At 46.6% G+C, this 20,496-nt stretch overlaps 1 protein-coding gene across 1 annotated transcript in view; it reads left to right on the top strand.

The window, feature by feature from the left end:
- Positions 1-18,918, top strand: part of bcor (BCL6 corepressor) — a 24,689-nt gene extending 5,771 nt beyond the window's left edge. The window contains exons 4-12 of the mRNA XM_037687048.1: positions 550-849; positions 3,304-3,591; positions 5,819-6,126; positions 7,041-7,322; positions 13,667-13,833; positions 15,944-16,089; positions 17,834-17,911; positions 18,037-18,190; positions 18,278-18,918. Of these exons, the coding sequence (XP_037542976.1) occupies positions 550-849; positions 3,304-3,591; positions 5,819-6,126; positions 7,041-7,322; positions 13,667-13,833; positions 15,944-16,089; positions 17,834-17,911; positions 18,037-18,190; positions 18,278-18,608 (2,054 nt within the window). The 3' untranslated portion in view covers positions 18,609-18,918. The remainder of the gene's footprint in view (positions 1-549; positions 850-3,303; positions 3,592-5,818; positions 6,127-7,040; positions 7,323-13,666; positions 13,834-15,943; positions 16,090-17,833; positions 17,912-18,036; positions 18,191-18,277) is intronic.
- The last annotated feature ends 1,578 nt before the right edge of the window (positions 18,919-20,496 follow it).

Genomic DNA, 20,496 nt, shown 5'->3' with positions numbered 1-20,496 from the left:
TATCTGCTCCGAGAGACGATGGAGAGGGAGGGCAAGAGGAGGTGGGGGGGGGGGGGGGTACATTGGCTGGGAGCCCAGCTGTGTGTTGGAGCGAAGCCGTGGTTGACGTGTGAGCCTAATTATGGCGTGGAGAGACAGAGAGAGAGGAGAAACGGGAGGTGGGGGGGGGGGGGAGAGATGGAGTCACGCTCTGTGTTCGAAGGGCGTGGTTTGGTCATGCTGTGGGGGAGGACAGAGGGCCGTTGGAAGGTTGCAACGTGTGCGCAGAATGCTTTGGTGTCGGCCGCTGGCTTGGCTCACATCTGATTAAAAACTCTTTACCCCATCAAAGTTTTACTGCTCGTCTTTAAAGCAGAATTTAAAAGCTGGCTGCTTTTTAACTGGCGCTCTCCGTCTTTGTCAATCCCCCTACGTCTACGGCCCCTCCCGTTGTTACCCCCGGTTGCTTTTCTGTCTGTGGGCTTTGTGGTCTGTCTGCATTCCCTCCTTTCATCTTCTTTGGCTCACTCCCTCTCCCCTCCTCCCTCTTGGACCTTCTGTTTTGCTCAGGTGTCCATCCAGCATACACAAACAACAGAGTTCCAGTTCTCCAGAGGTGTGGGGCCCAGAGGGAGCCATTGTCCCCAGCTCACGGGGCCCAAGATGGAGCCAGGAAGGCGATGAGAGACTCTGAGGACGGTCTTTGTATGCCACCCACTCTAACGCTGTCAAAAGGATTCCTGGAGGAAAAGGTCAGCCCCGGCTTCGGACCCACCAGGAAGCGCCCGCTCATCGTCAAGGCGGAGCACGAAGACGCACAGGACGGAGAACGGGTGTCCCACGCTGAGAAGAGAGCCAAGCTTTCCACGGGTGAGGATTTATTAAACACGCCTTCTTACACGCACTTCAATCCTGCGCTGGAAATCACCTTCGTCTTTTCATCTTCTCTCATCTTTCATACTCTACGCTTCAGTTTGTGTGATGTTCAGCTCATTCTAATCCCTTGTTCCTAAAAAAAGGCGTTTTATTCATTTTGTTGCTCCCCCCTTTTCAATCAATCCCACCTTAAACCTGCTCCATCGCAGCCCTTCCCACTCCGTCCTGTGCTTCGCTCTGTGTGGCAGCCAGCTCCGACTCGTGTTTAATCCTGCCTTTGAGCGAAGCACGCCACAGAAACGAGAGAGAGAGAGGGACAGCCATTCTTTCTCTCTCCTCTTTCAGCTCTGCCGTTCCTCTGCTGCGCTCACCCGCCCTCTTCAAAGCTGCTCTTTTTGTTTTTTCCTTTTTCTTTCATGTCTTTTTTTCTTTCCTCATCTGTTTGGGTTTCTTTCTTTTTTCTGGCATGTGGTATCGTGCTTGCTCTCCCCGGCTCTGGCAGACAAGTCAAATATCCATCCCCTGTGAATTTTTAGGGGGGCAGAAGGTTGCCTCTAGCTTCTCTAGTTTTTATTGCTTTGTTTCGGCTCGTTTCTGAACTTCACTCCTTTCTTTACTCCTCAGTCTGCTTTTTACATCCTCTTTTCTTTTGCCTAACTCTGCTGTATTTTAAATATAAGACTTTTAAGAGTTTTAGTAGCTCGTAGAATGTTGTTTAAATTGTCTTTATTCCCAGTATTTTATACAGTAGTCCCTCGTTTATTGTGGGGGTTACGTTCTGGACATACCCCTCCCCGCTCGCGCGCAGTAAGTGAAAATCCGCAAAGTAGCGATGTTGTATTTATTATAGTATTTATATATTTTAAGGCTTTACAAACCCTTCACACACTCTTGCAATGTTCTAAACTCTTAAACCTACGTCATTTTAACAACATACATGCAGTTCTGTATATGTAGCTACTAAATTTTACTCACCAGCTCTGCAGAACAGCAGCGCCTCGGTTCCGCTCCGACTTGGTTCCGTTTCGGCAGACCTACCCTGCTGGTTCTGGTCGGCTCTCTGACTCTGGGTAGTGGCGGTGAGCGCCGGACATCCAGAGTGAGCGCTGGACATACAGCGGTGCGTCACCGTTCGGGGTTCCTCTTGGGCTGGCTAGCAGCTCTCGGATTCGCTGATGGGTCTGGAGGTCTGGTTTTGTGCAGCCCATTAGCGCCAAAGTGCATTTTGTGGGGAGCTGGACTTTTGGTGGGCCAGCACAGGACCAGATTGAGCCAAATCTGGTTGAGAAAAAGTCCTGGTGTGCTCCAGAGAGTAGCTGGACCTACAGCAGCGCCTCCCCACTTGGAAGTCCTTGTGGGCCGGCTAGCAGCTCTAGGATTCGCCAATGGGTCTGGAGATCCGGTTCTTCTCCCGTTCCCGGTGGGATCGGTGCGGCTCTTCATCCATTGGGCACCGAAGTCACTAATAAGCATCAAACGTTTTCAGATCAGATAAAAACTTTTCCTCTAGTATTTCCACAGAAGAAGACAGAGCTTGGAGGTGGGGCACTGTTGGTTTCTGGAAAATGTAGTCGTCATTCAAGGATTCAAGGTTCTTTATTTGTCATACACACCACATGTGGTGGAACAAAACTGTGTACACAGGGTCCCAGTTATGTCCAACAAAAGTATAAAATGTAAAAGAAAAACAGTAATAAGATCTAAGATATGAACAAAGAAAAACGTTAACTAGAAATACACTAAGCACAAGCAGCATAATGAGCGGGATACAGCGTAGGCTTATTGAGAAAAAAACTACAAAATGGCGGCGCCTGTCTTAAGTATTTTTTCGTTAACTTGTTGCTGTACAGTATCCAGTACTTTCCCAATCACGTGAGTAATATTAAAGTTGACAATCATGTGTCCTGGACAATAAATTTTTCCATCGTGTTCAATCTTACTTTGAAAAACTGTGAAAGAACGAACCGCAAAGTAGCGAGGGACTACTGTGTCTTGCATGTTTCTTTGTGACTTTTCAGAGGATGTTGACATATGTAAGTATCTCAATGGCATATCAAAAAGTCACATTTTTGGATTTAGAAAACAAGTTTGATATAATGGATGGATCAGACTATTTAGGTGTGGTTCTGTGGAAAGAATATAAGCTGCTAATACAGTAATGCCTTACCTGTAGCTCTTTGATCAAACTCAGTTTGGAGAAATAGTCTTAATTCTGGCTTGAACATGTTGTATTAACAGAGACAAGATTGCTACTCTGTTATTCCATTTATAAAATCCTAAAGGTTTATGCATGTGGTATTTTTCAAACCTTTACATCACATTCCTTTTACATAGAATTGCAGTCATTTAGAAGCTCAGTTAGCAGCTATTCACTTTGCTCTTGGTCGTTAGCCTGGACTAGCCTTTAGTTAAGTCAGAATTAAACGACCATGTTCGTGTTGTCTGCAGATGAGCATGAGCAGGTCAACCCTGACGAAGATGATGATGACGAGGTGCGGAAACTCAAGGTCTGCATCGAGCTCAAGGGGCTTCGACTCAGCAAGCCAGCTGCAGGTGCTGCTGCGTCACCCGATGGCTTCCAGGTCAAACAGGAACAGGCCTGGTCCCAGCCCCGACTGCTGAGCCAGGCACTCGGCCAGCGGGAACGAAAGATGAGACTGACTGAAGCGGAGGACAGGGCCGCAGCGCACAGACACGACATCAACAGGAAATGGGGCTGCGAGAAGCTACCTAATGGTAAGAGCTAACCACCAGTTGTGCAAACCGCTGGGTTTGAACTCGAGTTCAGCTACGGTAACGGAAATCTATCTTTGGCTCACACTTTCTAGTTGAGCAGACTGTCTTTGGGGGATTTCCCGAGAGCAGTCAGGAAAGTGAGGAGGCTGAAGAAATGGGTTGGGGGGACTCTTCCTTCTGCTTGAGGGAAAAACTAAAAGTCAGAAAAAAAACCTGGGATCCACAAACTAAAATGCCAGCGGTGACCCCTTCATCTAGATGTTTCTGTTTGTTCAGCTCCTCTGCTTCAGGCTGTGGGAGGACAATGAAAAAGAGGACGTGATTGGTGGAGAAATACACCTGTAGGTGTAGCGTGACTAATGTGTGATCAATGATCTTTCTTTCTGGGCTTCAAGGCCAGTGATGAGGAAGGGTGTATGGTATGGTGGAGTGTTTGTGTTGGGCTTTCCTTTATCCATGCTCAGAAATGGAAGTGGCTCAAAAAAAGGGGATGAAATGAAAAAATCTGGAGAAAGTTGAAGAGAAATCGTGTTAATATTCTGCAAAGAAGTCACAGGCCTTGATTAGTTACTGATTTATTATTTATTTTTCACCTTGTCAGATGGCATCTCCATGGCAACACTTATGTGTAACAAATAATGTGGTTATTTCACGGAGTGTAAATCGGGGCTTCTGTGCTTTTGGTGGTGTTATGAGCACATTCAGTTGCTATATTGTTACCATATTTTCCGCCGTACATGTCGCACCGCCCTATAAGCTGCATCAGTCCAAATATGTCTAATAAAGTGGAAAAATCCATAAATACAACGCTTCTCCGTATACGTTGCATCTATTATGCGTCACAGCTGACAATTATTATTAAATTATTGAACAATTATTTGTTTGCTCAAAATGAAAGTAAAGGTGTGTCTCAGTCTTAACTTTTCCTTAATAAAATGCACTTTGATGGTCAAATCAGCTGCATTTTCAAAAGCCAATATGCGGAAACATGAACGCGCAGAGGGACGAGTCGCTGTGCATTTCTTCAAAATTTAACAAGATAACCACCTAAAAACAATTCTTCGTTTGCTCAACTTTATAGTAAAGGTGTGTCTCAGTTGAACTTTTCCTTAATAAATTCACTTCAGTGGTCAAATTGGCTGCATTTTGCCGGGGCAGCGCAGCGAAATGAAGCTTATTTGACATTTGCTCCAGGCAGACAACGGTGGCAGGCTTTGGCAAGCCAATTGTGTCATTAATAGCCACTTTTATCTATTACATGATACAACGACATGCCATACTCAATGGGATTTGCCATACTCAGTCTCAGTGAGATAAACCTGTATAAATAAAGGTTGAATGAAAATACTGCTCGACTGCCATCTAGTGGCTGAAAATGGTAGTGTTGAATATTTTCAGTCAGAATGAATGAAAACGGTCATATCTCTGCCAAAAATTGGTTTATAAATATGGGGGGAAAAAAATCCATAAATGCGTCACTTTGGCGTATGTCACAGGGCCTGCAAATTATGTGAACAACTGCGACTTATAGGGTGAAAAATATGGTAATTATTTAAATAACTAAATTCATTGCTATGAACACCCATTTTCCCTCTTTTCTGTTTTAGAATCACTGCAGCTATAATTTAGTCTGCTGTGGGCTGCCATGCAGTTTGTGTTATTTACTGCAATCTTTTGCACAATTAATGTGATGGTGAAACATTTTTTTAATATTTAGCAGTGACAAAATATTTTAAGTTTGATTTTTTTTTTCATTCATTCATTCAAGGTTCATTATATTTTAAAACTTGCTGAATAAAAGCTTTGTCACAGCGCAACTCAGAATAAAAACCTTAGATCACATAATTCAGTGCATGATGAATGTTTTAAATTATCTTTAGACGTAAATGTATTTCTAATGAGCTAATAAACAACCTTTTTCAGAATGTGGTTTCAAGGGCAGTCTTATTTGTTTGCAAATATGTATGAAATTGCCTTTTTTTATTTAACTTTGAAGACTTGCTGCAGTGAACTTTTACATAAAAGTCTATGAGAGGGTCTATGTGGGTCTGGGTAGCATGATAATTTTACTTTTTTTTTATTCCTGGGCAAGCAGGCACGTGTGCGCCCAGACAGCGCTCTGTGCTTATTAATAAACCAGCAGAGTTTCAGAAATGGCCTCCGTGTCGTCCTTTTCCACTGAGCTCTCCCTCTCTTTTCTCTTTTTTTCTCCCTCCTCTCATTCCAGGAGTAGCTGCCCTTCCCCCCGGCCAGCTGAAGGACAGAGAGCACCAGCCAAACCCCTTCTCAGGTGACCGTGGCCTCAAGGAGCCCAGGAGGGGCCCCCATTTTCCGGCCCCAGAGCTGTGCGTGGGAGGCACCCCTCCCCTCAAGCTCCGTCGCCATAGTGACACGGACAAACCCAAGGGCAAGCGGCCGTGCAAGACCAAACACACCAGCCAGAGAGAGAGAGAGCGGGAGAAGAGGAAGGAGGCCACTCCTTACAGCCCGAGCCAGAGCGCCGCGGCTGATCTGGGATCAGCCGAGGACGACAAGGTGAGTGCTGATAGGAGGCATCTGGAGGTTCAGAGTCTGTTCAGTATGCCTGTCGGCGCCTCTGATTATGCAGCTGGGAAAGGCGGGACGGAGGAAGGAAGTATGTTTACAATGTTCAGAGAGCTGCTGGAGCTTTGACCTCCCCGTGCCCTTAGCGGCTCCCTGCGGAGCCCCCGCCACCCCTCCCTTCTTCTCTCTTGTGCGCGTTTGGTCTCTGGCCTTAATTGTCGAGCGTGTGTCATCCATGCTGTTTTGCGTGTGAGTGAGTGTCTGCGCGTTGGTGAGCATTCCTGACAGCAGAAAGCCCGGAGCAGCTTACACATCACGCTCGGTCCTGGGTGAGTCGGAGGAATGTGGCAGCCACAGTGAAGTTCAAAAGAAGAGAGGCAAAAAAAAAAAAAAAGAAAAGGAGGGGGGGCTGAGTGGTTTTCCGCTGTGCTTCTTCTGTCCCCTGCTCCTCCTCCTCCTCAGCCTGACAGCTGCTCCGACATGGAATTCCACTGTGAGGACACGCACGGATCGCACGCTCTCTCACAAGTGCAGACGGGCGACTCTCTTCGGTGCGTCGCTCTTGAAGAGCTCCGTCGGTTCAGCGATTAAAGGAGAACGGCACGACAGCCTGCAGTGTTTGGGGTGTGAACGCTTGGTGTGAAAGCTGTCTGAGATTTCATTTATTGATGCGAGATGTGTCTTCAAAACATAATCAGATTGTTTTTTTGTTTTTTTTTATAACAGCACCGTTTTGTGTGCGAGTAGGACAAAAAAGTCTTAAAAGGTTAAAACATGAGATTAAATTGTAAGTTGTTTTTGTTCGGCTGCAGAAGTGTGCGGTGTTGTCCACGCGGCCTCGAGTGTTGTGGCCCCTCTGCTACGTGGCAGCTCCTCTCATGCTCCTCTCCCACTCTCTCCTCCAGCTGACTGAGCAGCGCAGCGCTCCGAGGAAGAGAGACGCCTCTCCTAATCATTATCCCAGCTCTCCGCTCAAGCCCTGCTCCCCCACCGCTGCGCTCTGTCCGCCCTCCCTGCAGCCCCAGGCGAACAGCAGAGCTCCACCAGAGGCGGCGGGGCTTCACAGGAGCCCCCCTCCACCGGACCCCTCGCCCGTGCGTCCCATCCCGCCGGAGGCCAGGAGGCTGATTGTAAACAAGAACGCCGGGGAGACCCTGCTGCAGAGAGCGGCGCGGCTCGGCTACGAGGTAACGGGCTTCGCTCAAACTCATCCTCCCCTCTTATCGCTTCACATTTTCCGCTCTTTTACTTCGTCTCCGAATCTTAACTCTCTTTTCTTAAATTGAGCTCATTTTCTTCCCACACTTTGTTCCTGTCTGTGACTCTGGCAGACTCTCTTGCACTTCTCCCTTTGCTTTTTGTATTATTCCTCTATCTCACGTGCTCCATCCTATTACCCGTCTCCTCTTTCTTTCTCTCCCTCTATCAGCACTCTTTCTATTCCTCTCTTTGTGACTCAGATTGTCGTTGGCACCCCCTTCCTCCTCCTCCTCCTCGTATGTGCGCACACACACACACAAACCCTCTGCCTCCCCTCCTCTCGCCTTGCACCGCTCTCACATCTCATTAATTCTCCGTGAGGCGAAGTGTGACACACACGCAGGCGCACACAGACGTGCGCAGGCAGCATGAGGGATCGCTGGGATCGTTAGATGGAGACGGATGCTCGCTGCCTCTCGCCGGTATCGGGAGATTTTTTTTTTTCTCTCCCCCCCCCCTCGCCTTTGTGCACAGCTGCTGATCATTCGCTCCTAAACCAGATTCTTCTGCGCACACAACAACAAAAAGAAGAGAAATGTGTGTGCGCTCAGTCGCACAGCTCCCGTCGCTCTGAAAGCTTTTAATTAAACTTGGATGGCCTGCTGTCTTGTTCTCCCGCGTGTCTTAAACGTTTCCCACCCAGTCTTGACAGATTTTACAAATTGATTTATTGATCTTAGCAGTTTCCGTGCCACTTTACAGCTTCAGTTTGTGTGTCCACTTTGCGCGTTTGCGTGCGCGCATGCAGGATCCTTCACACCAGCGCTCGTTCCTGAGTTGCTTTATCGTGGTGCGTGTCTGTTGGACACATTTATGATGATGAGAGGAGTGTGTGTCGATGATTATGCGCGTGAGGCTGCATAGGAGAGAGCAGGAGTGTGAATGAGAGGTAAGCACTGGGAGTATAATCGTGTTCTAATGGCCCTCTAATGTGCCGTGGTGACTGTGGTTAGCAGCAGCGGCGGCTGTTTTTCTCCCTGCCTTTTGCGCGCACACACACACACACACACACACACACACACACACACACACACACACACAGGTTGCAGTGCAGCAGCAGGGTTCAGTCAGCCATGCTCCAGAGAAGCTGGCTCGTCTCTGATTTATGCGTCTCTCTCTCCCGAACGTTTTTTTCTCCCTTTCCTCTTTGCATTTTCCCCCTTCCTGCTCCTCATGTGGCGATGCATAGAGAGAGGAGGAGGGGGAGCGGGGGAGAAAACCTGAGACTACACAAACAAGGCGCTGACCGCTGCTCAAACAACACCGCCACCCCTCCCTCCTCTTCTTTTTTTTTTTTTTCCCTCCCACCCTTTCTTTCTTTCTTTCTTTCTCTCCCTCGCTCAGGAAGCTCGTCTCTCACTGCCTGTGTGTGATAAGCCCGGGGCAGGCCCCTGGGGCTCCCACGCACACACACAGACACACAAGGACGTGTGCAGAGGCACACACCACTTTATGCATGCCGTCTCACCCACACACACACACACAAGCTTGTAGCTGCACAGAGAGCTCATCTGATGCTGGTGTTTCAGTGCCGCAAGCTTCGGGCTTATCACACACACAGACAGCGAGATACAAGGGCCGTGAGAGACACGCATGTGCACGCACACACACACAGAGAGATTATGAGTATGCAGGAAGTATGCACAGTTAAAAAAAAAAAAACCTGACCCAGTAAGCACATGCGTAGACATCCCCAGTGTGTTTGTCTCCATATGCTGCTCAGAGACAACTCTTAACGTTGGCTGCTGCTGCTGCTGCTGCTGCTGCTGCTGCTGCTGCTGCTGCTGTCACACCCCCACACAGAGCTGAAACTCACAATCACCTCGTGCACACATGCAAAAAAGCACTGGTTGTTTGCACACGCTCAGGCATCCCTTTGTGTAAAAAGCCAGTACACTCAGAATCACCTCTCCTCACACGCACCACACACGTTCCCGAGGCCCCGGCCGGCACCGTGCATATTTCATGTTCATTTAGTTTAGCAATCCGTGCCTCTGCACATGAAAGCCCACTCTCTCCGTCTTCCTGCCTCTCTCACTCCCCTTTTATTCTCCCGCGCTCCCTCGTCTGCCTCGCTCGCTGAGCATTTGAAATGGTAATGAGGAGAGATTCTGCGGATGTCTTCATCCCTCTCACGCTGGTGATCGGGGCCCCTCAGCTCTGCCCGTCGAAAGCTCAGATAAAGGTGCAATCTGTCATTTATCCTCCACCAGTGCTTCTCTTCCGAGGTCTCCCTCTTCAGATCGATGTGAGATCCAAGCAAACACAAAAGTTGGGTTTTATTAGAAGTACTCTGTTGGATCAGCATCTGTGATGGCAAGACTCTGAAGGGAAATGGCTACTATTATGGGATTTGTTTAATATCCAAATACACACCAACTTGAAAGGAACTGATGGCAAACAGTCTTGAACTACAGGATCTATCCTTCAAAGGAGATGACACATTTTTTACTCTGGTTAGACTTGATGGACAAGACCAATGTGAGCGCCATCATTTAAAATGGTGACTGTTTGAATTGATGATTTTCATCTGAAATGGCTGAATGGGTTTGCTTAGATCCTTCACTGAACCTGAAAACATGCACAGCCCAAAACGTGTTTGAGCAAATGTTCTCATGTTTTAAAAGCTTTTATCATAATGTTGTTTTATTATTTCAGCCTAAAAATGATGTAGACACATAATGAAAACTTGATTATAACGTGTCTTTGGACCATTGGCCACTGGATTGTAGCTTTACACATTAGTCTGATAGGTGGCGATAATGAACAGCTTTATAAACTATATTTAAAAGGAAGTGAAAATCCGTGAAGTAGCAATGTTATATTTATTTTAGTATTTATATATTTTAAGGCTTTAGAAACTCTTCTCACACTCTTGCAATGTTCTAAACTCTTAAATCTACATAATTTTAACAACATATGTATATGTACTTTATAATACTGCAAAGTTTTACTCACCAGCTCTGCAGAACAGCAGCTCGGTTCCGGTCGGTTGGGCCGGGCTTGGTTCCAGTTCTGCAGCAACGAAGCCCACAATGTTCTAAACTTGTAAATCTACTGTTTTTAACAACATACGTATATGTAGCTACTAAATTTTACTCACAGCTCTGCAGAACACATCGGCTCGGTTCCGGTCGGGCAGACCTACCCTGCCGGTTCTGGTCTGGTTCTGGTCAGCTCTCTGCAGCCCTTGCGCACCAAAACGCAGGACCTTCAGTTGACCAGCATCAGATTCACTGATGAGCCTGGAGGTCCGGTTCTGGTCTGATTCCCGGTCAGTTCCGTGTGTGTCTCTGCATCCGCTGGGCACCGAAGTCACTATGAAAAATGACCGAACTTTTTCGGATCTGATCAAAACTTTCCCTCCATTTCAGCAGAAGTCAACAGCTGGAAGCACTGTTGGCTTCTGGGAAATGTAGTCCATTTGAGTGGCGATAGTGTAGGCTTGAGAGAAAACTACAAAATGGCGGCGCCTGTCCAAAGTATATATTTTTTTCCGTTAACTTTTTATCTCGTACCGTCCCAATCATGTGAGTAATATTAAAGTTGATAATCACGTGTCGTGTACAACTTATGTTGAAAAACCGCGAAGCAGCGAGGGACTACTGTAACAGTAAATCCCTTCACAAATAACCTTTTGTGTAGTTTGTCTTTCTCTGGGCGCAGTTTAGCTGATCTGTTGTGTTCGGCCTCACCTTTGGAGTGAAGGTTTTATTGTCTGCGTTGGTGCACATGGTCCACTGGGTCACAAAAGTTCTGGGCTACATTTGGTGGTCCAGATAGGGGGATTCTCTACCTCTGGTACAGAAGGTGACATTTATGTTGCACAAGCTTTGCAGCTGAGTGGACTAAAAATTCTGTCAAATTGGGCTTGACTTGGTTAAGATGAAAATGTAGCACCCGCTCTGTGAGGTAATGGGCCGAGTCTTTGTTTAAAATTCAGACACCGGCTTTGGAGTCAGCGTCGTCTGTTAGCAAAAAGATCTCATAAACCAGAAAAGATGGATTTTATTGAAACTTTTAAGAAAACATTGAGATACATCAATTTAAGATGTCCGTTGTAATCCACATCAGCCAACATATAAATGGCTTTAACTCAACTTTTGATCTAAAATTTGATCCTTTAATTATTTAATCTATAGACCTTTTGATTTTCTAATCTACAACCAGAACGATTGATTTACACAAAGTTGTGGCTGATCCAGCGATAAGTGACTTTTCTCTTTCTTCTTTCTTAATTTGAACGGGGTATAAAAAATATCAGCTCCTCTGCTCATCAATTAGCTGAGACATCATCATCATCATCATCATCAGTGGCTTCAGTTCAGGCAGACGTCCTCACTCATATTTCACTTTTCAGAGCACGCATCAACTTTCTTTCGACTGTGAAGTTCAGTCATGCATCATCTGCGCTGTGATACGCATTCGTAAGCAGACATCCTCTGTGTGCGCGCGCGCGCGTGTGACGCGGGAGGCAGCGCTGGAAGGGGTTAAACGTCTGAGTGATGCATTGATTGCAGGGGAGCACAGGGAAGCATTCTAGAGAGGGAGATTAGAGGACGGAGCGAAGGAGAGGAGGAGGAGGAGGAGGAGGAGGGGGGAGGGTTGTCTCATTTTACTGCGGAGGAGTTGAGTGTGTGTTTGTGTGTGTGTGTGTGTGTTCGTGCGTTTGGCGGGAAGCCGGGGCTCTAGTGCTAAGCTCCTCGCGCTCTCCCAGCGATATTAAACACGGCTCTGGAGGTTTAGCGCTGCGCCTCCTCCACACACGCGCGCACGCACACACACGAGCTTGTCAAGCGCTGCAAAAATCCATCTCCGCATGCACACGCACACACACGAGCACTCTGGCAAGCTGTATATAAACACTCCCTGTCCGTCAGCCTCTCTCGCACTTGCTCTCAGTCACGCACACACACACGTGCACACACAGTGAGTGGAATCCCCCAGAGGGGAGCTTCAGCACAGCGCTCCTGAATCTCTCACCAGCAGGCAAACAGAGTGTTGGCAGCGAGAGGAAACCAGTTGGAGCCCCCCCACCACCACCACCACCTCACATTTCATTTCTTTTGTGCTTTCACTCGCTCACTATTTTCTCTGATTTCTATTTCTCCATATTTTCTTGTCACTCCTTCCTCCCATCCTTTTCAGTATCACTCTATCACACCCCCCCCCCCCCCCCTATCCACCCCCAAGTTTCACACTGCCACCTACACACCCCACCCTTTCATCTCTTATTATCAGCTGTGGCCCAGAGGACAGCCCGGCAGATTTCAGCCGCAGATTCATTTATCTGTCATCTATCGGGGTGTTGCTGCTCGTCTTTCCCGTTTCACCGTCCTCCGCTCATCTCTCTCTCCCTCCCTCTGTTTTCTCATCCCTCCATCCTCCCTGTGCTGACAGGAGGAGTGCGAGCGAGATAAACACTTGGACTAGATGGCGGTCCAGAATTAGCATAGAAATGGAAGTTTGGAGTCATTTCCCAGGTTCAGATGAGCAGCTCGGCTCCCCTCGGCACAGCACCGCTCGCAGGACGGAGTGTGAATGCACCAAGATAAACGAGCCTCGCGCTCACATACATATATAAATGTTTAATAAATGTAAAGAAAAAACATTTAGTTTTTTTTCCCTTTAAGGGTGTGCTGACTTGCTACGAAGCGCCACCTGACTTCAACCTTATCGCTGTGCCAGGCAGTTTTCTGTCTCTGTGTCCTCTCAGGACTCTAAAGAGCAGACGCCGCTCCAGTCCAATAAAAACCAGTCGGACCACTTAGAGCCGAGGCCCAACGATCACAGCCTCAGACCAGAGACGGCGCTTCCAGCTCTTGAGCGCCTCTATCAAATCTCTTTGTTCCGCTTCCATTATGCTGCGTTCGGAGCCCAGCCATTGTAACTGGCTGCCACAGTGGCGTCCAGGCCCAGTCACGGCACACGCGTGCACACATGCACACACACGCTCGCGTGCGCACGAGCACTGTCTGGCAGGCAAAGCACAGTTGAGTCACTCTTGGTCTCCTCGATGCGTTTGGCGCCAGCTCCAGGATTATGGAGCGTTTGTGTGCGACTGCGTGTTTGTCCAGCACAGGAACACGCTCGCTTCCTGCTCTCTCTCAGCTCCGTCCCACAGGAACCGTAAAAGAAAAGGACTGTTTTTGTATGTGCGTGCGCTCCGTCGGACCTCTGCGTTTGGTTCTTTGTCCAAAAACAACCCTGTGCATTAAACTTAGCTTTCCCCTCTGTGTGTCGGCTCTTTTTCTTGTTTGTTTGCGTTCAGGAGGTGGTGCTGTACTGTCTGGAGAACAGAGTCTGCGAGGTGAATCACAGGGACTATGCGGGCTACTGCGCTCTGCATGAGGCGTGCGCCCGCGGCTGGCTCAATATAGTCCAGCACCTGCTGGATTATGGGGCTGACATCAACTGCAGCGCGCAGGACGGGACCAGGTGAACAGACTCTTCTTCTTCACATGCACACACCAAACAAACAGGCTCTCCACAAAGTGCAAACATGATCCCACCTGTGATGATAACGAATAATTAAGGAGTCCCGAGCTCGCTCAAAGCTGGCGTTTATTGTGTTGTACAAGAGCAGCAATTTGTAGATTAGATGCAGCTTTAAAGAGGAATAGCTAATGCGTTCATAGTTTATTCAATTGAATGCTGGAGGGGGGTCAGCTTTAGGACATGCTGAGGAGTTAAAAATCCCTTTTGAGCTTTATTTAAAACAATAACAGACGTGTAACGTTGTTGTATAAAGAAATAAACCTCGTCTTTAAAAAGTATCTTAAGAAACCTTGTTATTAAATTAAGAATGTAATTATGGTCCAAGCCTGTGTATTTATTTACTGCTGCTTATAGCACAGTGCACACGCTAATTTAGAAAACATACAGTTGTGGTCAGATGTTCATATCCTTTCATTGTGGACATAAATGTCATTATTTTGGAGCATTCATTGGTTTGTCCTATTTTTCTATGGTGGAACAATCTACAATGTATTAATTCACTGATTTTAAAAACAAGAAATCGGTGCTTGATTGGGAATTTATTGTGGATTTTCTCTAATCCACTTATAATTAATATTTCATATAATTGTACATACAAGCTCAACTCACTAATTTTGGTTAAAAGTCACTTGAGCAAGTTTCACATCAATCATTCATGTGTTTTTTTTTCTGGTTTTTGTAATCATTAACAAACTCTTAATGATTCTGTCTATTTGACGACTGTTCTTAGCAGAAATGTCAGAGTTCATTTAAAGTGGTTGGTTTCTTGGCACGGAACTGGCTTTTAAGCAAACGTCACAAATATTGTGTTGAGATTGAGGCTTTGAGAAGACCAGTCCAGAACTGTTAATGTTAGCCTGCTTTACCCAGTCAACGACTCGTTTGTTCATGGTCTTTGTTCCGTTGGACCGAAAGTGTCCAAGTTTTGACCATCTAGCTGTTGATTTGAGCTAAATTTCCTGACTGGTACCATAGTTTTTGCCCTTTAAGTTGCGTTTTTTTTTTATGCATAATTTGCATGCCCTGCGACATACGCTGAAGCGACATATTTATAGATTTTTTTTCTATATTTATAAATCTATTTTTGGCTGTGATATGACCGTTTTTATTCATTCTGCCTGAAAATATTGAACACTACCATTTTCAGCCGCTAGATGGCAGTCGAGCAGTGTGGCATGCTATTGGGTCATGTAATAGGTAAAAGTGCCAATTAATAACACAATCGGCTTGCCATAGTCTGTCAGCTTCGTCCAACTCGCTTGGAGCATCCGTCAAGTCAGCTTCATTTTGCTGCACCGCCCCGGTGAAATGCAGCTAATTTGACCGTTGAAGTGAATTTATTCAGTAAAATTTCAACTGAGACGCACCTTTACTGTAAAGTCGAGCAAACAAATAATTGTTTTTAAGTGGTTATCTTGTTAAATTTCGAAGAAATGCACAGTGACTCGTCCCTCTGTGCATTCCTACTTCCGCATATCGGGTTTTGAAATGCAGCTGATTTGACCGTTAAATTGCATTTATTAAGGAAAAGTTCAACTGAGACTCACCTTTATTATAATTTCGAGCAAACACATAATTATTTTTAAGTTAATCTTGTTAAATTCTTGTTATAGTTCTCCCGTACACGCTCCCGCAGCTGCCATTTGGCAGCCAATGAATTTTTGACACTACACCGGCCCACATTTCCAGGTTGTCAGCGGTGACGCATAACAAATGAGATGTACAGTATACAGCGAAGCGACAGATTTATGTTTTTTTCCCACTTTATTAGACATATTTGGACTGATGGGACTTATAGGGCAGTGTGACGTGTACGGTAGTCCTTCTGCCTTAATATTCCATCCACTATGTGCAATGCACTATAGCATGATGGTACCACTACCGTGCTTGACAGTAGCACACTGTTATCATTGAGAAACTCAACATGGTGATGTTCAACTTACAAGAGAACAAAAGATTTGGGACAGCTGTGAGACTGATTTGTAAAAAGTAACATAATTTATTCATTTTAAGAAAACGTGCACCTTTAACCCCTGCTCCTGGTGTTTAGACCCATCCACGACGCTGTGGAGAACGATCACCTGGATGTGGTGCGGGTCCTGCTATCCTACGGAGCTGACCCCACCCTGGCCACGTACTCTGGCCGGGGTCTCCTGAAAATGACCCACAGTGACAGCATGGAGCGCTTCCTCACCGGTAAGACTGACACACAAACTCACAACAACAATTAACTCTGTGTTTGATTGCAAAGAGGAAACGCTGGTTTTAGTTTTTAGCCGTTAATGAATGAAGTTAAAAAAATGTCCTACATAAAAAGAGGGAGACTGCACACGATGCAGAATTTTACAAATTGGCCTGATTGTGTTGAGTTTGAAAAATTGCTCATAAACAACAAGCCCGCAGAGAGTTTCACACCAAGTGCACGAGGGCATTTTTAATTTCATATTGTAAAATATGTAGAGTGCAATCCCCAGACAAAATAAAATGGAAATTTTTGAATTTATTTGTCTGATTACAATTAGTTTTTAACACCTACAACAGACAATAAGTGTTTTGGCAGGAAGAGCAGTTGTGGTTTATCAAGATGGATGTAAAATCCAGCACATTTGAATAATTACGTACCTTTTATTACAAAACATAAAATCGCATGTGCTGGAAAGAGTTAAAAGCCAACGAGGCGCAGCAAAGGGAGGACAGAAAGGTCGGGGCAGGGGTAAAATGTTTAAAAGACTGGTTACCAACCCAGATCCCCAAAGCCCCCCCTCCTCATCTTGGCTCGTTCTGTTTGCTCTTCTTTCAACGCTCTGACCTCCACACAACCTCCTGGCAAGAAGCCCTCTCTGTAAATCCTCATTTTCCACCTCCGAGCAGCGGCTCGACACGTCCGTCTCTGTCATCCCTTCTCCCCCTCCGGCGCCCTCCCACACACCTCCCCTCCCTCCCTCCCTCTGCCACCTGTTAGATAGGGATTCTCGGCTTGCCGGGGTGCGTGCTGCTGCCGCCTCTGCGCTCCTCTATCTGGTTGCTAAGCAACGGCGACCGTGTTTGCTCAGCGTACGTGCGGAAACGAGCTCCGCTTTGGCTGGAGAGGCGCTGCTTTTGTACGAGTGCCTGTCGATTCACGCTGCTGGAGTCTGACACGGTGCGTGCGTGCGCATGTGTGTGCGTCGTCTGGATGTTTGTAGTTAAGTTGAGTCAACAAAAGTCTGTGTACAAGAGGAGAAGGAAATGAAAGCACGCTCGGGCTCACACTTCCTCTGCAGCCAGCTGCCTCTGACTCTAAGACCCGTTACGTGAGAGAACGAGGGTGAAAACAGGCAGGTGGCAACGGGAGGCACGAACGACTGGAACGACGGCGTCGAGTTGTGACTAGAACGGATGGATCGATGTCGGCGGAGAGAGACGGAGCGCTGCGGGGAAGTGAGCGAGCGCTCGCTGCCCTCCCTCCACCTGGTCCCACTCATCTGGAGGCCGTTAATCCCTCCAAACACTCGCCAGCCGCCCCACGCCTCAGCGCTGGCACAAAGCCCAGCTCTCACTCTGCAAATGTGCGTGCGTGCGTGTGCGCGCGCCCCGCCGAACACACACGTCGCTCTCGCGGTGTGTGCTTATTCAGCTCCCTCTGCTTGTTTGTTTCCAGCCCTGGCTCTGAGTGAGTGTGTGTGTGTTTGATTCCTGGCAGCGTCTGTGGCCCCGCTCTGAACTGAGCCAGCTCCAGCCTAGCGGAGACTGTCCCTCTCCTCCCTGCGGTACAGCTGCTGGCCTCCGACGGCCATTACCCTCACCCCCCCCCACCCCTCCACCTTTTAAAACATTTTGTGTTTGCTCTCTGTTTCACCGTCTCCTTTTCTCTGCTGTCTCTGAGGGCAGCAGTCCGCCTCGCTGACGGTCCCTGGGGCTCTGGCTCTTGAATAACAGCCCCGCTCGTCTCTCTCCGCAGATTATTTTGCTGACCTTCAGGGCCGCTCAGATGACGACCCGGGGCTTTATTGGGAGTTCTACGGCAGCGCTGTGTGTGGTGAGTACCGGTCGGCGCCGTGTGTGTCCTCTTACTGCTTACAAAGACTTTTTTTCCACGCGTCGTCAGTCTCTCCTCTTCTAGTCGAGGCGGCGTTTATAATTTAGATGCTTTTGTTTGTCCAGAGTCTAGTCAAGAGGGTGGGGTTTACGACGTCCTCGCAGACCCTCCAGGCCCAGATGATGAGGAAGAGGATGATAAACGGGAGGTGTTTGAGTTCGAGTTCTCCGATCGACCTCTGCTGCCTTGCTACAACATCCAGGTGTCCCTGTCTCAGGGGTGAGCTTTGATCTCTGAAGCAGACACACCTTTTTATTGGTTTTAATGTTTGTAACTCACTATTTTTACACATTTTCTTTTCCTCAGACCAAGAAACTGGCTGCTGCTGTCCGATGTGCTCCGGCGGTTGCGAATGTCCGCCCGTGCGTTCCGACAGACCTTCCCCCACATGGAGGTGGTGACGGTGGCCGAGGCGGAGTTTTACCGCCAGGCGTCTCTATCGCAGCTGTTCTCTTGCCCAGAGGAGCTGGAGGGCTTCCACCCAGACAGCAAGGAGCTGCTGGACCTGGTGGAGGACAGTACCGAGCTGGCCGCCCTGCTGGGCTCAACACTGGAGTGTCTGGACGACTGCTGGGACCACCCAGGGGACAAACTTAAGGAAAAAATCAAGGCAGTTGCCAAGTTGGGCTCCTTCTGACGCTTTGACTGAACTTTGACCTTGTTCTCTTTCCAAAATGGAGTTTGCTTTAGAACCAATGAGAGGTTACAACAATATGCCTTAGCCTGACCTGGACCAGCACCGGTCCACTGTACTGATGAACTGACCTACTGCCTGACTGGGCTGCTGAATCATTTCCCTCCATTAACTAAGGATCAACGTTTGTGACACAAGAGACTCATTAATGGTCTTATTTTTATAAATTAATATATGTAAAAATAAATATATACAGTATATATAATATGTTTTTTTGAGCTGTTGCTTTGACTCCTCTGTAAGATTTTGTATAGCAGCAGAGTTTGGCCGTTGTGCGTGAGCGCACAGCACATTGTGCATGTGTTTCGTTGTACAGACTAGTCCTGAAGCTGTGCTGTTGAATCCTGTATTTGTGTTTATAGGAAGCACATGACGTCCTTGTTTTTTCTTCCTCTCCTCAAACTTTAGTGCTCGCTTGAGCCTCAGGGGCTACTTTGTTGTAATTTTTTCTGTTTAGGCTGTAATTTAACAAGTAAAACTGCAACATTTTTTGTATAGTAAAGTTTTAAGACGATGTTAATAATTCCCCCTGCGGCACAGACCTTTGTACATAACAGGGAGGCTACTGCAGTAAGGTAAATTTTTGGTGTGCTCAGTTTGTTTTTGTTTTAACTTTGTAATTAAAATATCCCATAATTTGTATTTATATTTTACAGAAGAAGTTGCTTTAAAATAAATATACAAACTGCAAGATGAACTGGCTGCTCAGCTCCTGCCTCATTAATTAATTTATAATCAGATCTCAGGTTGTGAAACCAGTCTCTGCTTAATTACGCAGCAGGGGACCGAGGTAAAAGGTAATCCTATATTGCCATCTTTTGGAAAATGTCAAGCAATTTATTGTTATAGCCTCGGGAGGACACGTTGCTATTTCTCTTCAGTTGCTGACCATCTGTTGGCTTGGAGCGCCCTCTAGTGTTCAGAGCTGCAAATGCACCACGAATGGTGATAACTCCAGTTTCTAGGATTGTGTATGAGCACAAAACAAACATTAAAACTTCATACTCCTTTACTATGGTTTATGGTTGTAGGAGTGACTTTAAGTGGTCATTTATTTTATGACCATGTTCCTTCTCTATATACCCCCCCCCCCCCCCCATGAATTAATGCCAGCAATAAGAGGCAGAATTTTTAAAAGCCCTGTTTTCATAAGAGAAGAGCTGTAATAAATTTAATTTGTTAGTAACAATTCATTAAAATAGTTAACAGGTAAAAGAAACACCATGTTTTCAGTAATTATTAGTCACATGTTGCCAGTCACATTCTCTGGACAGTCCAGAAGTTATCATTTGTTGCATAAAACAGCATCATGATGGTCTGGAGGTGCATGACATCCTGCACTTAGAACCAGTAAACGGATAAGGGTATTGAAAATGTTGACCAAAATTTACAGATTTAGATGCTTCCGCATAAGGCTGAATTAAACTTTGAACATTTAATGCATTATCTTTTGGACTGTTCCCGTGATATTTTGAGACTTGAAGGATTTAAAAACAGTTGCATTCTGTTCGACTTCTCATGTTAGCATCCTGACTGTTGAAATTGGTTCGTCAGCCACAGTTTTTCACAAAGTAGCATACACTGGTTTGTTTGGAATATGTACCACAAAAACATCTTGCTGTCTTAAATACTATCAGTTCAATTCAATTCAAAAATACTTTATTAATCCCAAAGGGAAATTATTTTGTTGTTGTAACTCATTATCTTCATTAAGAGATATTATAGATGCTGATGGCTGTAGACAGGAAGGATCTCTTGTAAAGGTTCATCCCACAGTGGCTCCTAAGAAACTGGCTGCAGATGCCGTCAGATCCGTCCACCCAGACTTGTC

This window comes from Nematolebias whitei, chromosome 13 (genome assembly GCF_014905685.2).
Source record: "Nematolebias whitei isolate Nwh7 chromosome 13, NemWhi1, whole genome shotgun sequence".
In the NCBI taxonomy this organism is placed as follows: domain Eukaryota; kingdom Metazoa; phylum Chordata; class Actinopteri; order Cyprinodontiformes; family Rivulidae; genus Nematolebias; species Nematolebias whitei.
This window is presented reverse-complemented; position numbering and strand designations above follow the sequence as displayed.